This window comes from Cotesia typhae, unplaced genomic scaffold (assembly GCF_013202065.1).
Source record: "Cotesia typhae breed Kobodo isofemale line unplaced genomic scaffold, CoteBio_Ctyphae scaffold_152, whole genome shotgun sequence".
In the NCBI taxonomy this organism is placed as follows: Eukaryota; Metazoa; Arthropoda; class Insecta; order Hymenoptera; family Braconidae; genus Cotesia; species Cotesia typhae.
Window position 1 is genome coordinate 8,843,356 of NW_027423776.1, and position 13,219 is coordinate 8,856,574.

Consider the following 13,219-nt stretch of genomic DNA (forward strand, 5'->3'; position numbering starts at 1 on the left):
TATATACATTTTCATTCATAGCTCTCTGATATACTTTGATCTTTTTATTCTATATATATTTATTGAGTAGTATTAATGATCGATTGTGTTCCGAGGTTATTAGTCGATTTTTCTTCATCAACTATGTGTCTTATAAAAATTTAATCAATTTTAAATTTAATGTTGTGAAAAATGTGTTGTCTGTTAATTTTTTATTGAGTTTCCCGCAATTTTTCATTTAATTACAATTTTTTTAATAATCATTTAAAAATACAAAGTCAAAAAAAAAATATAAAAAAGTAACATTAATTTTTATTACATCGTTTAGGTAAAAAATAATATGAACAATTAGGATGAATAATTATTTTTTAATATTTTTATCTTATTAAATTAAAATCTAGTTTTTCCAAAATAAAAAATCTGTAAAATTTTTTATACTCTAAAAAATTTAATTTAAAATTTATTTTGTCAAAAATTTTGATGACAAGCTCTTTAATAATTCTATCACTCGAAAATCCCATCGTAAATTTTATGACCCGAGGAATTTGATGAAAGATATGTCTCCATAAAAGAGATAATGATGTGATAGTCTTATTATAACCGGTAAAATGCACCGTTGAGAAAAACATCAATCATAAATAATTTTTATTGATTTCAGCTGGCGCCCGAGACGGCGCCAACCGCAGATATCCCGTGATCGTCTTTGTCCACGGCGAAAGCTACGAATGGAGCAGCGGTAATCCTTACGACGGCAGTGTGCTTGCAAGTTATGGTGGTGTCGTCGTCGTCACCATCAACTACCGGCTTGGCATTTTAGGTAAAGTATCTTGCCGACTCTTCATTAATCATCTTATTTTATTCCACTATTTTTGATACTTACTCCATTTTTTGGCTTTTGCTCTATTTTATATAACTAACCCATTAATATAAAAGTTTGGTAGCAAGTAAAATAAAAGGTATTAATAATCCCCCTTACTAAGCATCAATTTTGCCGGCAGACATTTTTAAAATTCTCAGCACGTCACGCATCGTTAATTTTCACCCACCAATAAAATGTATTTTCCAATAAATAACACCCGATAATCTAAATCCAGTCTGTCATTTTTGACGGACCGCTCAATCGGCTATTCAATTCAATCCGCGGCATGGCTTTTTAACGGATTTCAACTCTAATACAAGCAATTACCGTAATTGTAATTATAACCGTGCTTTATTTCGTGATTTTTTATTTTTACAAAAATGATAAAAATTTTTTTTAATGTTTAGAATATAAGATTATTTTTTTTAAAAACAAAACCGCACAATAAAAAATTTTGGCAACGAAAATTTTTAGTAAATAATTAACAATTTAGTATTTTAATTTAACACATAATTTTTTTAACAGAAATTAATGAGTTTTAATTTTAAATTTGTGCTTTTTAATTGTCATTTATTTGAAATAAAACTAAAAATTATTTTTATGTTAAAAGATCAATTTATAAGACATTTCAATAATATTAAGACCATTTATTCTTGCAAATAAAAACCTATAAACGTTTACGAAAGTTTTTAAAAACTTAATTGCGGGTAAAAGCTGATGTAAAAATAAAGAATCGTTTTACTAAAAAACAAACAAAGTTCAACTCTAGCCCAGCGAAGCGGGGTGGTTTACAGTTAGCAAAGAATATAAAACTTGAGGATAAGAAGAAAATGGTCTCCATTTAAAAATTTTGGAAATTCAACCAAGCTTTTTAATATTTTCACACAATTTTTTCACCCAAAATTTTTTTTTCTAAAGACATAAAACTCTTTTCAAAATAATTTGCTAAAATAGAATTAATTGTTTTTATTCACTCTATCAAATTAACCCACAAATATTTACCAAAAAAATTTTTACAAATATTTTATGACTCAATGACGGAAAATTCTTCACTGTGTGAATATTTTAAAACAAGAGTGAAATATTTAAGAAAACATTTTCGTCCTCAAATAAATTATTATTTTTATCAAGGTAAACATTCCATCTCTCGGCTGACTTTCAAGCTATCTTAAATCTACAAAACCGATATCCGCGAAGCAGGTTATTGAACGGTTGAAAATCCGTACACCGAAGGGTTGAACTCCCCCGAAACTTTTTGACTCTCGAGTTTTTAATAAAACTTCTGAGGACAGAATTTTTTGCAGTAAATTTTATTTAAAAAAAAAAAATATCTCATATTTTGTTTTATTTTTTCCATATATTAATTTTTTATATCATCTATCTTGGTAAAAAAATGTCAGCACACAAAAGAATGAAAGAATTTTCAGAAAGAAAAAAACAATTTAAAGAGCTTTAGTGACTACAGAAATTTTCATTTTCTCTTTTCTTTGAGCGTTTTTCTTACATACATTTATATGAACATAAAAATGCATCCGTAACATGTATCACATATCTAAATCACTTCTTTTTTATTCCTCCACACTCACTCTCTGTTTTCATTTGAAAAATTTAGCCTCTATCCATCTCCCTTTATCTCTATCCAGATACACAATGCCTGGAGTAGGAGGAGGAGGCGGAGAGAGTAGCAATTTTCTCTTTCCTTTGTGACAGCCGGAAATTTCTGCGTCATTGGGATCAACGGGAAATTGTCGAGCGGAAACGATACAAGTTTGTCGAGTAAAGATTTGACTTTGTGAAATGATTTAGGATGAAAAAATTTTTCGTCTAAGAGATTCAAGTTGCGACGCTACAAAGAATTTTTTAGCTACAAAGAGGCAAAATAAACTTGCACTCACGGAGAAAAAAATATCTCTCTCAGAGCTGTACTGGACTGCTGCAGTAGCCATCCACTGGATTGCTCATATAGCGATAAGTTAGTTAGCGGAAATAACGATAAACTTTATCGCTCCAAGGGCTATAACGCTTTGGTAAAGGTTCGGGTCTCTTATGTGTTGATATATTTTATAATCTCCCAAAAATAAAATATTTATTTTGTTATTTTATTATTTATTCACTGACGGCTAGTGTATAAAAATTTATTTAAGAAATTTAAGTTTACCTTTTCATTTATCCATTTATTTATTTATTTATTTATTGATTTATTTATTTATCTATTTGTTTATTTATTTATTTATTTTTCAATTGATTTCGTAATTTTTTAAATTAAAAAATCTATCTATGCCTGTGTGACCGGAGGGCATTTTTTTGCGTATACTCCTGTTGAGTGAAATAAAAAGCTGAAAAATGCGCTCTTAAATAAAGCAAAATGAAAAAAAAAAAAAAATAAAGAAAGTGCGAGCTGTCAACTTTGAAATCCCACTTCCGTTGCTCCTGTCACAGTCTAGCTCAAGCGCATCCGCAGTAATATTTGTCATGCGTCAGGGTCCGAGTTTTCCTGAAAATAATTCACATACCGGAAAATATTCGGTGTTCCATGAATTTTTAAAAAATGTTTATACGCTTGTAGCTTTTCTTTTGCTTTTTCCGTTTTAATTTTTATTGTTATACGGCCCTCGGTATCTCGATGCAAAGTTTACAACGAGCGTAAAGTGCAAAATGCAGAGTGCAGAGTATGCCCGCAGGAGCACCGCCAGTTTGATTTTTATTCATCTCCATTGTTCGATTGTTTGACGTTGATTTATGCTGAAATTGATTGCGTGGCTTGATCACGAGATAGCTGTTAGGTTTGCAAAATATAGAAAGGTTGTAAAAACTCGGTGGAATTGTCTGATGACACGTGTAACTTGTTTTTCTAGGTGGGATCGATTTACTAATTGAATAATTCGAGACAATGTCCCGGAGAAATAATCTTTGTAGTTGTAGTTGTAGTTCTCGGGGTGAGAAAGACAAGAATGTAATGAGTTTCCTATTAGATTTAGTTTCCGGCATTACCAGGCAACCGGATAAAACGGAAACTAGTTTTGCTTTCTCAATACTTTTTTTAAAACTTTTACAGAAGCTACTGAAGCTTATCAGGGAGTCTAGAAATAAATTGTGTTTCTAATACGAAAGGTGAATTTAAAAAGTATTTTTTTTCTTCAGTAAAAAAAAATGTTTGATTTTGATTTTTAAATTTTAGATTTAAAATTTTTTTTTTCTGTTCCAAAACAGAAAAAATTAGACTTTTTATGGTCTAATTACACGATCGATCACTTTAAGGGGCACACCTAGTGTGAAATTTCGAAAAAGTCGATTTTTTTTTTTTTTTCATATTTCGGTAGATTACACCTTTAAAAATAACATATTAAAATTTCAAATCGATATATCAAATAGTTTTTGAGTTATAACATTTTAAAGAGCAGCCGCTCGGCAGCTAGAGTGTCATTAGCTGCGAGACGTACCTGAAGTATTGTTCAGAGTCTACTGTCTCTTCCAGCCCCTATAACACGATTCCAGTTTCTATTGTTGGCTCTCAGGTATACAAAAATATATCATTATAATAATTTCTACAAATTTCTAGAAATTTTTCGTTTACTGCCACGTAAATTATTTTCGGAGCCAGACACATTTAGTCTCATTGTGATCGTCGTATCGAGCGCATCATAATTTTACACGTGCTATTTTCTTGAAAATGAGTGATCAATCTTCATATTCAAATAAAAAAGAAACTCACAATGTTCCTAAGCATCGATCAATTGCGAAAAAACGCAAGTTTACCGGAAATAGATTTACATTTGAGCAATCTACTGCGAATACCAGAACGTCCGCAGAAAAGCTATTACAAAATAATGACAATAATGTTGTGATTGACCCATCTCATGGATATTGTATTTTGCAATTTTTATCAGTTTTTAGTGCAATTAGTAATTTAGTGGTGTGTAAAACCTGTCAAAAAAGTTACTTTCAATCAAGCAAGTTCAAGAGGCCTAGGGTTCAAAATTGCTATTATTTGTGAATGTGGCAATTCGTATATTAATTCTGGACCAATGATTAATAACGCATTTGAAATAAATAAACGTATTGTTGCTGTGATGCGTCTATTGGGCATCGGAATAAATGGGATAAATCTTTTCTGTGGATTAATGGATTTAGCATGCAAATTTTACGACCAAACTTTTGCGGGATGTTTTACGAATTTACAGATTGCAGCCGAAACTGTTTGTAAGCTCAGTATGCAGCAAGCTATAAATGAAGAAAAAGAGCTTACATTAAAGAAAGAAAATTCGGAGACAAATTTGACTGTTAGCGGCGATGGTACCTGGAAAAAACGTGGCCATACTTCCCGTTTTGGAGTAGTTACGCTGGCAGGAAAATACAGCAAGAAAATTCTTGATTCATGCGTAAAATCTACATATTGTCAGAGTTGTGTTTTTGGAAGAAAAAAAAGATAGCGAACCTGAAGATTATGAGGAATGGCTATCATTACACGATGAAGAATGTGATGCCAATCATAAAGGATCTGCCTCAAAAATGGAAGTGGATAGTGTAAAAGACATGTTTGGTCGTTCCATTAGTAAATATGGTGTAAAATATACCCGCTATATTGGTGATGGTGATAGCGCTACCCACAAAGGACTTATAGATTTGAATCCTTATGATATTCCTGTTGCTAAATTGGAATGCTATCTACATGTGAAAAAAATAATGGGAACACGTTGCCGAAGTGTAAAGAACATTAATAAGAAATTAACAATACTCAAAACAACAATGAAAGCTACAACGGTTTACTTTGGCACTTTTCACCCACGCATCTTCATAATGGCTTCAAAACTATTGAATTGTCAAATAATTTTGCAACTGCAATATTTAATGACGGTTATTCGACAATTTTGAAGATATTCAATGTAATGGGAGTGATAGTTGGACCTGCAGCAAGAGATTTTGCGGCTCTTAAGGACGACACGAGAATACGAATCGCTGATTATCGCCAAAGGGCTTCTTCAAAAGAAGGTCGATCATCTCGAAGAAAAGCTTCTTCAGCTGAACAAGCCCTTTTCGAAGAAGAGGAAGGTGTATTATATGGCCCTGGAATAGCAGATTAGCTGTAAATATGATTTTAAACCACTTATAACAGTGGAAACGATCATTTTATCTTTAAACGCGTTTTTCTCGAAACAGCATTTTCCGAATTTGCTGCAGTGATTACTCAAAAACAAATGATCCGATCACTATCGAATTTTTTTACATGTTCTATATATAGTTCTCCGTACAATGACCTATCGATTTTTTGATCTGATCAAAAATCGAATTTTCGCAGGCCACAAACGACCAAAATTTTAGGTAAAATTCGACTATTTTTTTAAAACGCCGCCATATTGTCAATTTTTGATTTTTTTTTTTTATCGTAGGTCATTGTACAGACAATATTATCTAGTTTAACGAGATATTTTTTTTTTAGATTTCATCCACGGAGAAGGCCGGAATCACTGCAGCAGTGAAGGACCTTTTTTTTTTCGCGCCGTTAGAGATCGACGATAACTTAAAAAATATTTAATTTTTTTCTACAAAAATTTCATTATGTATTCTTAAAACATGTATAAATATATTCTTAAAATTTTAAAATAATTGATAAAGTATTTTTTTTAATAAAAATTCCCAAAAATCACGTTTTTTTTAGGCCGTTACACTAGGTGTGCCCCTTAATCATGCACGGAAAAAACTGACTGTTTATTTCATGAGAAAATTAACCAGACTATTATCTAAAACGCTGCTTTACCATTTATCAATTCTTTATAAAGATCGATATAAATATAATTTTTATTGAAATTTAAAGATTTAAAAAATTGAATCAAATTATTGTAAAAATTTAAAGAGACAAATTTTATTTATATTTACTTGAAAATTTTTTCTAAAAAGCAAAGTGAATTTATCACTTTATTTGGGAGATGATGTCTAGTATATTTGTTGTTCTCTTTATACATTTATATTGCTCACGCAAAATACATCGACAGATCTACTCCAATATTTCAGTATTTTGTTTAGAAAAAACAGAATTTTTTACTTGTTATTTGGTATTTTTAGCTCAGTTTCTCTTCATGTCTCTATTATTTTTAGTTATTGCTATCCATTTCCATTCGCATAGTTGTTATCAAATCTATTTCACCGGCGGAAACACGAAAATATATACATAACTCGTAAGCTTTGATATTTTTTTATACCGTCATATCATAAAGATAATATTCAGAAAAAAACAGCGAAATAATCGTAGAGAAAAAGTGGATGGATTGATAGTTTTTCAGTGAAACTATAAACTTTATTCTGAGAAGCTTATTGATTTCCGTTGCAGGGTTTCTCAACGCCAACACGGATTCGCACTTACGTTCCCCAGCTAATTATGGCCTGATGGATCAAATAGCGGCTTTGCATTGGGTCCAGGAGAATATCGTTTACTTCGGCGGGGATCCGACCAATGTTACCCTAGTTGGACACGGAACCGGGGCTGCCTGCGTCAATTTCCTCATGGCCAGTCACGCGGTTCCTGACGGTAAGCTATCAGCTATCATGTTACAGCACGGCTATTATGGACGGTAAATAATAAATGTGGTTCACGTTTACTGGCATTGATGTGTCACTTTTAAGAACTGACGTATTTGAAAAAAAATACATTTTTTTATGGACAAATCGATAGAGTTTTTCTATCGCTCTTTTCACTGTTTATTTCAATAGAATACATTTATTTTGTATGGCTAAATACACGAGTTGATACAAATATTATTGTTTGTCACAATAAAAACATTTATTTGAGAAATAAATCAAGGTTCGACGGTACTGTGTATCGAGAGTATACAAATAACTCGTATCTCGTTGGATATAAAAAATTGTGACTTTCAATTCGGTAGGATGTGAGTATAATTTTGCATCCATATAGAAGAATTTTTTTACGAATTGGAATTTAAAATAAATGGAAATTTATACTAAAATTTAGATGCCTTTAGAATATTTTGTTTTGAAGATTCATGAAAATTTATGTCGGAAAAATCACCGGGGAAAAATTGCCGGTGGTAAAGTAACCGAAGGAAAATTATTGGTAAATTTAAATTGTACCTTGGTTACGAAAAAAAATGAATCAATTTTTTGATAATTTTATTATTAATTTAAATATTTTTTTATTAGTAAAATAAAGTACTCTTAAAAGAGAAAAATTAATTGCTTTAAAATAAATAAAAAAATTATTTTATTCATAGTCAAAATTTTTTTTATTTTTATTAAATTACTTAAAATTAAGCTTAACATATGATAACAAAAAAGTCAGTAGATGTCGTTACAATTGTGACGGTTCTTAATTTATAAAACTTGGCTACATTGGTTTAAACCAACGCCTTGTACCAAAAAAAAAAATAATAATAATAATAATAATAATAATAATTTATAAAACAGTTAGCTGACAATCTTGTGACAGTCAAAAATGACCTAAGCGTCAGCATTACATCACTGTAGCGAGAAATAATTAAACACTAATGGACTTAAAAATAAAAATGATGGAGTATTTAATCAAATAAAATAAAGAATTGCATAGAATGATAACTGGAAATATATAAAATAAATGATGGATAAAGTATACTCGGAGATTAAGATAAAATTAAATTTCTTGGAGAATAACTTTAGTAATGAAAAAAAAGCATCTTTAATTTTAGGTTGAGAGCACACTGTAGTGTATTATATTTATGAAAGTATAACTCGGAGAATAATTAACGTTAGGTCACGTCGAGTCTCTCCAAGAGAATCAGAATAAAGATAGCTGTAGTAAAAAAAAAAAAAAAAAAAAAAAAAAAGTGAAGTAAAATAAAATGAAAGTAAAGATGGAAAAATAATAATGATGATGACGATGATAAAAATAATAAAAAAACATCTTTTATCGCTAAAATTGCACAAAATTGGAGTACCAGATTCAGATATCCCGGTTTTATCAGGATAAGAAAAAATGAGGGAAGATATAACAGAGGAAAGATGATAAAAAAAATTTGAAGCGGTAATAACAAGAAAAATAACAAAAGGATAAGAAAATGAAGAAAGGAAAAGTGGAAGAGCAAGATAAAAAATACAACCGCAATCCTGTCACCCAGCAGAACTTGAGCGAGAAGAAAGTTGTGATTTGGCGAAAAGTGAGAGGACGAATGGAGCAGAGACAAGCGTTTTGAGTCCTGGTCGAGTAGAGGGCAAAAAATAAAATAAATTCGCTCCGGATAAGATGAGCAAAAAAAATATGTACGCCCCGGTCGTTCTCTCGTTTATCCCGTCGCGCGACTTCCGCGCTCAGAAGATTTACCGGAAGAGAACAACGCGAAAAGACTCTCTCGTACAACTATTCCTCCTCTTTTTCATACCGACTCTTCCTCTTGTGTATATACGTCGCTGTTCTTTCGGAAACTATGTTTTTGTTCGCCCCGCGGGACAGCTGGGACAACTTGTGTTTCGAGGTAATCGATTGTCGATCTATCCAATAATAATTTTTAGTTTCGAGTATTGAATTGATATTTTTAACGTAAAGCCCTAATTTTCGTCCTGTTCTCCTTAAAAAATTTTACGTAGTTGCGTCAAAAATTTTTGTGTTAATTATTTAACACTTTTTTGTGTTGATTTAATAGAATAAATATTAAATTTACACATAAAAGTGTTTATATTTGACACAAAAATTTTTAAACTAGCTCAAGAAATTATTATTATTTTTTTTTACGGTAATTTATATCTAGAGCTACTTAGTAGTAAAAAATTTTCTTTTCTTCTCTTTCTTTTAATATTTTTATTAACCGTTCTATAATTTTGTAATAAATGTAGCCATTGATGACCTAATTATTGTAAAACGACCTTAAATAAATAAAAAAAAAATAATTGTTTAAAATTATTGAACTAACAAATTTTTGTCTGACCAAAAATCTATCTATATCCGTCAGGAATGATCAAACTACTAAAAATAATTACATCGAACTGATCGATCAAATCGGTTTGCATCAATAAAGGTAGAATCGAAGCAAGCACTGTTATCGCTTTGATCATCCCTCCAATATACCGTGTAATCAACGAATGTACGGCGAGCTTAGCGAAACCCTTACACACACTCCCACGTCAAGTTTACATTCCGAAACTGTGGTACTTTATACTGGGCGTAATTCATTAAACATGCTGCATTCCATTCTATACATATACAAATACACATCAATGACTGTAGAGAAGCTCATGGTAGACCAAGCCCTTCACTTCTCCAAAGCCAATACACAATACACAAAGTCGAGTATCTGGTATCTGGTATCCAGTGTTAGAAACGATCTGCCAGTCTGCAAGTCCATTTACTGTGGCCAATTCACGTCAACATATGGCTGAACTAACCTTACTGAGCTACGAGCAACAAATCAAATCTCCTATACTAAACTAGATTGTATTTATGTAAATTGTAAATTGAAACGATTATAAGATTTATCGTTAACTACTAAGATGAGCTAGAAAACGTTGTGAGAGCAAGAGAGATCATAGGGGGATTAATCCTTCTTCGAAAAAGGAAATTTATACGTTGAAACAAGCTTAAAGACAAACACTTGTGAGAGGCGCGCAATGCTTGCGCCATCTAGCGTATCTGAGCCCAATCACCACTCATATATTGCATACCGAATGTCAAAAGGCTTATTACTTTCAGAAAAAAAAATACTTTTACACGGAAAAAAATTGTAGGAAAAATTAGAATGGTAATGGAGTAAATATTTAAATTTTTACAATTATCATTGTAATTTTTTCTACGATTTTTTTACTATGTTCTAAAAAATTATTTTTTTGCAACAAAAATGTATATTCTTGAAAATTTCCAAAACTACATTTTTTTGTCTGAAGAATTGGTCGAATTAATTAAATTAATCCTTTATTAATTAATGAGTCTTTTAATTTTCTTACTTACAATAATACAAAAAAATATTGATATTCTTATATGTCAAAAAATTATTATATTAAATTATTTATTTTAACGAATAAACAAAGTTCTTATTTCTTCTTAATTTTTTATCATTTCTTCTCACCTTTTTCCTCATTAATTATTAAATTATTTAAACCGTAAAAATCTATTTAAATTTTCAAATTGTCAAAACCAAAAGGGCGTAGAATATAAGCTATACATCATTTTAATTTTGGAATTTTTTTTTTTATTCTCAAGTTTAAAACAGATTTTCAAAGCGATTGGCTAAAAACTATTTTTCAGCCTTTTTAGCTCTGCAAAGTTTATATAACCCGCCCTTTTGGCATTTTAGAAGGCGATATATTCAATAATAGTCTACAGAACACTAGCCTTTACCTTTACTCGACTAATTTACCTTCACAATAAAGTTACCTTTACAATATGAGAGTATTGATAGAGCTGGAGGTGTTACAAAGGATCCAGGGTTGGGTGTCCTTTATAGTTTATAGGTTATAGTTTATAGTGTTGAAGCAAGATAGACCAACAGTGATTGGTTCAAGTTAAAAGCCATAAAAGTGAAGCTATTTATCTGAAGGGTTAATTGTTAAATTCATTGATCAAACCGCTTGCTGATTGCCACGTCACTCAACCACTTTATTATTAACCGTTGTTGGTGTATTGTATTTTGGTAATAATATTGGTCATTAACTTTTGAATTAATATTTTCAGGGCTGCTGTTCCACCGGAGCGTACTCATGTCGGGAAGTGCGTTGTCGCCTTGGGCGCTAGTCAGAGGCGCTGCTAATTACGCGATGCAGGTTGCTAAATATTTGAACTGCACTGGGGTGAGTTTTGTTTGTCGTGATTGTAGGAGAGATAATTGGAAAGATAAACTTTAATATAAGCTTTAGATAATTTTTTTTTTTTTAAATAAAATTTCGATTTTGAATTTTTGGAGCATTTTCTATGCGCATAGAAAGCTTTGAAGATTTAAAATTTATTCGGTCCCACAATCGAAAATTTACAAAAGTAGAATCTCACGGTCTATTGAACCGAATTGCTGCAAAATTCTATTTTATGGGTGTATAAATTTTCGTTTTGAGTCACGGAAAGCTTTGATGATTTTGCGATGACATATTACAATTTTTGGTACTTTTTACATGCCTCGTAGCGCAAAGCGCGTGAAATTGTGCTTTATACCCGGCTCGTCAAGTTTTTGGATTTTTCAAACTATTTTTGCTTAGTTCAATTAAAAAAAGGATCAATTTATGATATTTAGATTAATTAAAAATTCACGGACAAACGAAAAATAGTAAAATTATATTATAGATTGTAAAATTTACATTGAAAGCTCTGAAAATTAATATTCAAAGTTTTAATTAAAAAAAATATTATTTCGAACTGTAATTTTTCTAGTTTTGAGTACAACGGGACACTTATTACTATTCACAATGTAATTTTTCGAGTTTTTTTTTTTTTTTTTTTTTCGTGTTCCAATGTGCTTTTGTAGGATCGAATAGCAAGAAATACTTTTTATGTAAATATATAACGAAGTATAATTGAATTAATAAATTATTCGTCGAAAATGAGTATTAATTAAAATAATCAGAATAATAAGCGCGTGTAAACTCATAATAAATAAATTTATCAACACGGTTACTTAACGGAAAACGTTTCAGCATGTATAGTAGCATGTCATTAGACGGAAAATGAACTAAATGGAAAACAGATACAATAATTAATGTCGCGTCAACTCTATTTCATAGTGACCTCGTTAAACTAGCGTGGATATCGCTTTGATTGAAGTTTTAGTGTTCATAGAATCCAAATAAAAGGATAAAAAATAACAGTCATACATGCTATAAAATACGTGCTTGAAAAGTTTTATTTGATGGAGACAAACTATAAAATACTTTTATTGGTCTAAGCTGATCTATAAAATAATAAGCATGATATTGTATAGAAGCGCAGCAAGACGAGGAAATTAAGTTATAGATAAAGTTTTTATCTATAAATAAAAGTTATTTATTTATTTGGATGGATTTGACAGGTAAGCCATGATCCCCAGTTGTTGCTTCAATGTCTGAGAGCAGTCCCACTGGAAAATCTCCTGTCTGTTCCTGTCCAGGGACTAGCTTTTGCCCCGGCCTTTGGTCCTAGTATCGACGGTGTTGTCATTGATCCCGGAGATCCTGAGGATTTGGACTATACGCTACAAGTTGACACTATCAATACACTCAATAATATTCTATTACGGAAGGATGTTGTTGCTAAATTGAGCAGGTATTTGCTGTTATGTAATTAAATAATTATTGTTACCGTTACCCTGATTAATTTTTATTACAAAATTTTTCTTCGATTACACTTCAATAAATTTTAATTAAAATTTTTTTTTATAATCAAAATGTATTAAAAATTTTTTTACAATTAACATTTATTGAAATATTTTTTTCTCTAATTAAAAT

General features: G+C 30.7%; 1 protein-coding gene across 2 annotated transcripts in view; it reads left to right on the plus strand.

Moving 5' to 3' along the window:
- The window catches only part of Nlg3 (Neuroligin 3), a 156,097-nt gene that overhangs the window by 124,854 nt on the left and 18,024 nt on the right, over positions 1–13,219 (plus strand). For both annotated transcript variants that reach the window (XM_074255842.1, XM_074255843.1), the window contains exons 3-6: positions 638–796; positions 7,164–7,361; positions 11,484–11,599; positions 12,805–13,037. In XM_074255842.1, coding sequence (XP_074111943.1) covers positions 638–796; positions 7,164–7,361; positions 11,484–11,599; positions 12,805–13,037 — 706 coding nt within the window. The remainder of the gene's footprint in view (positions 1–637; positions 797–7,163; positions 7,362–11,483; positions 11,600–12,804; positions 13,038–13,219) is intronic.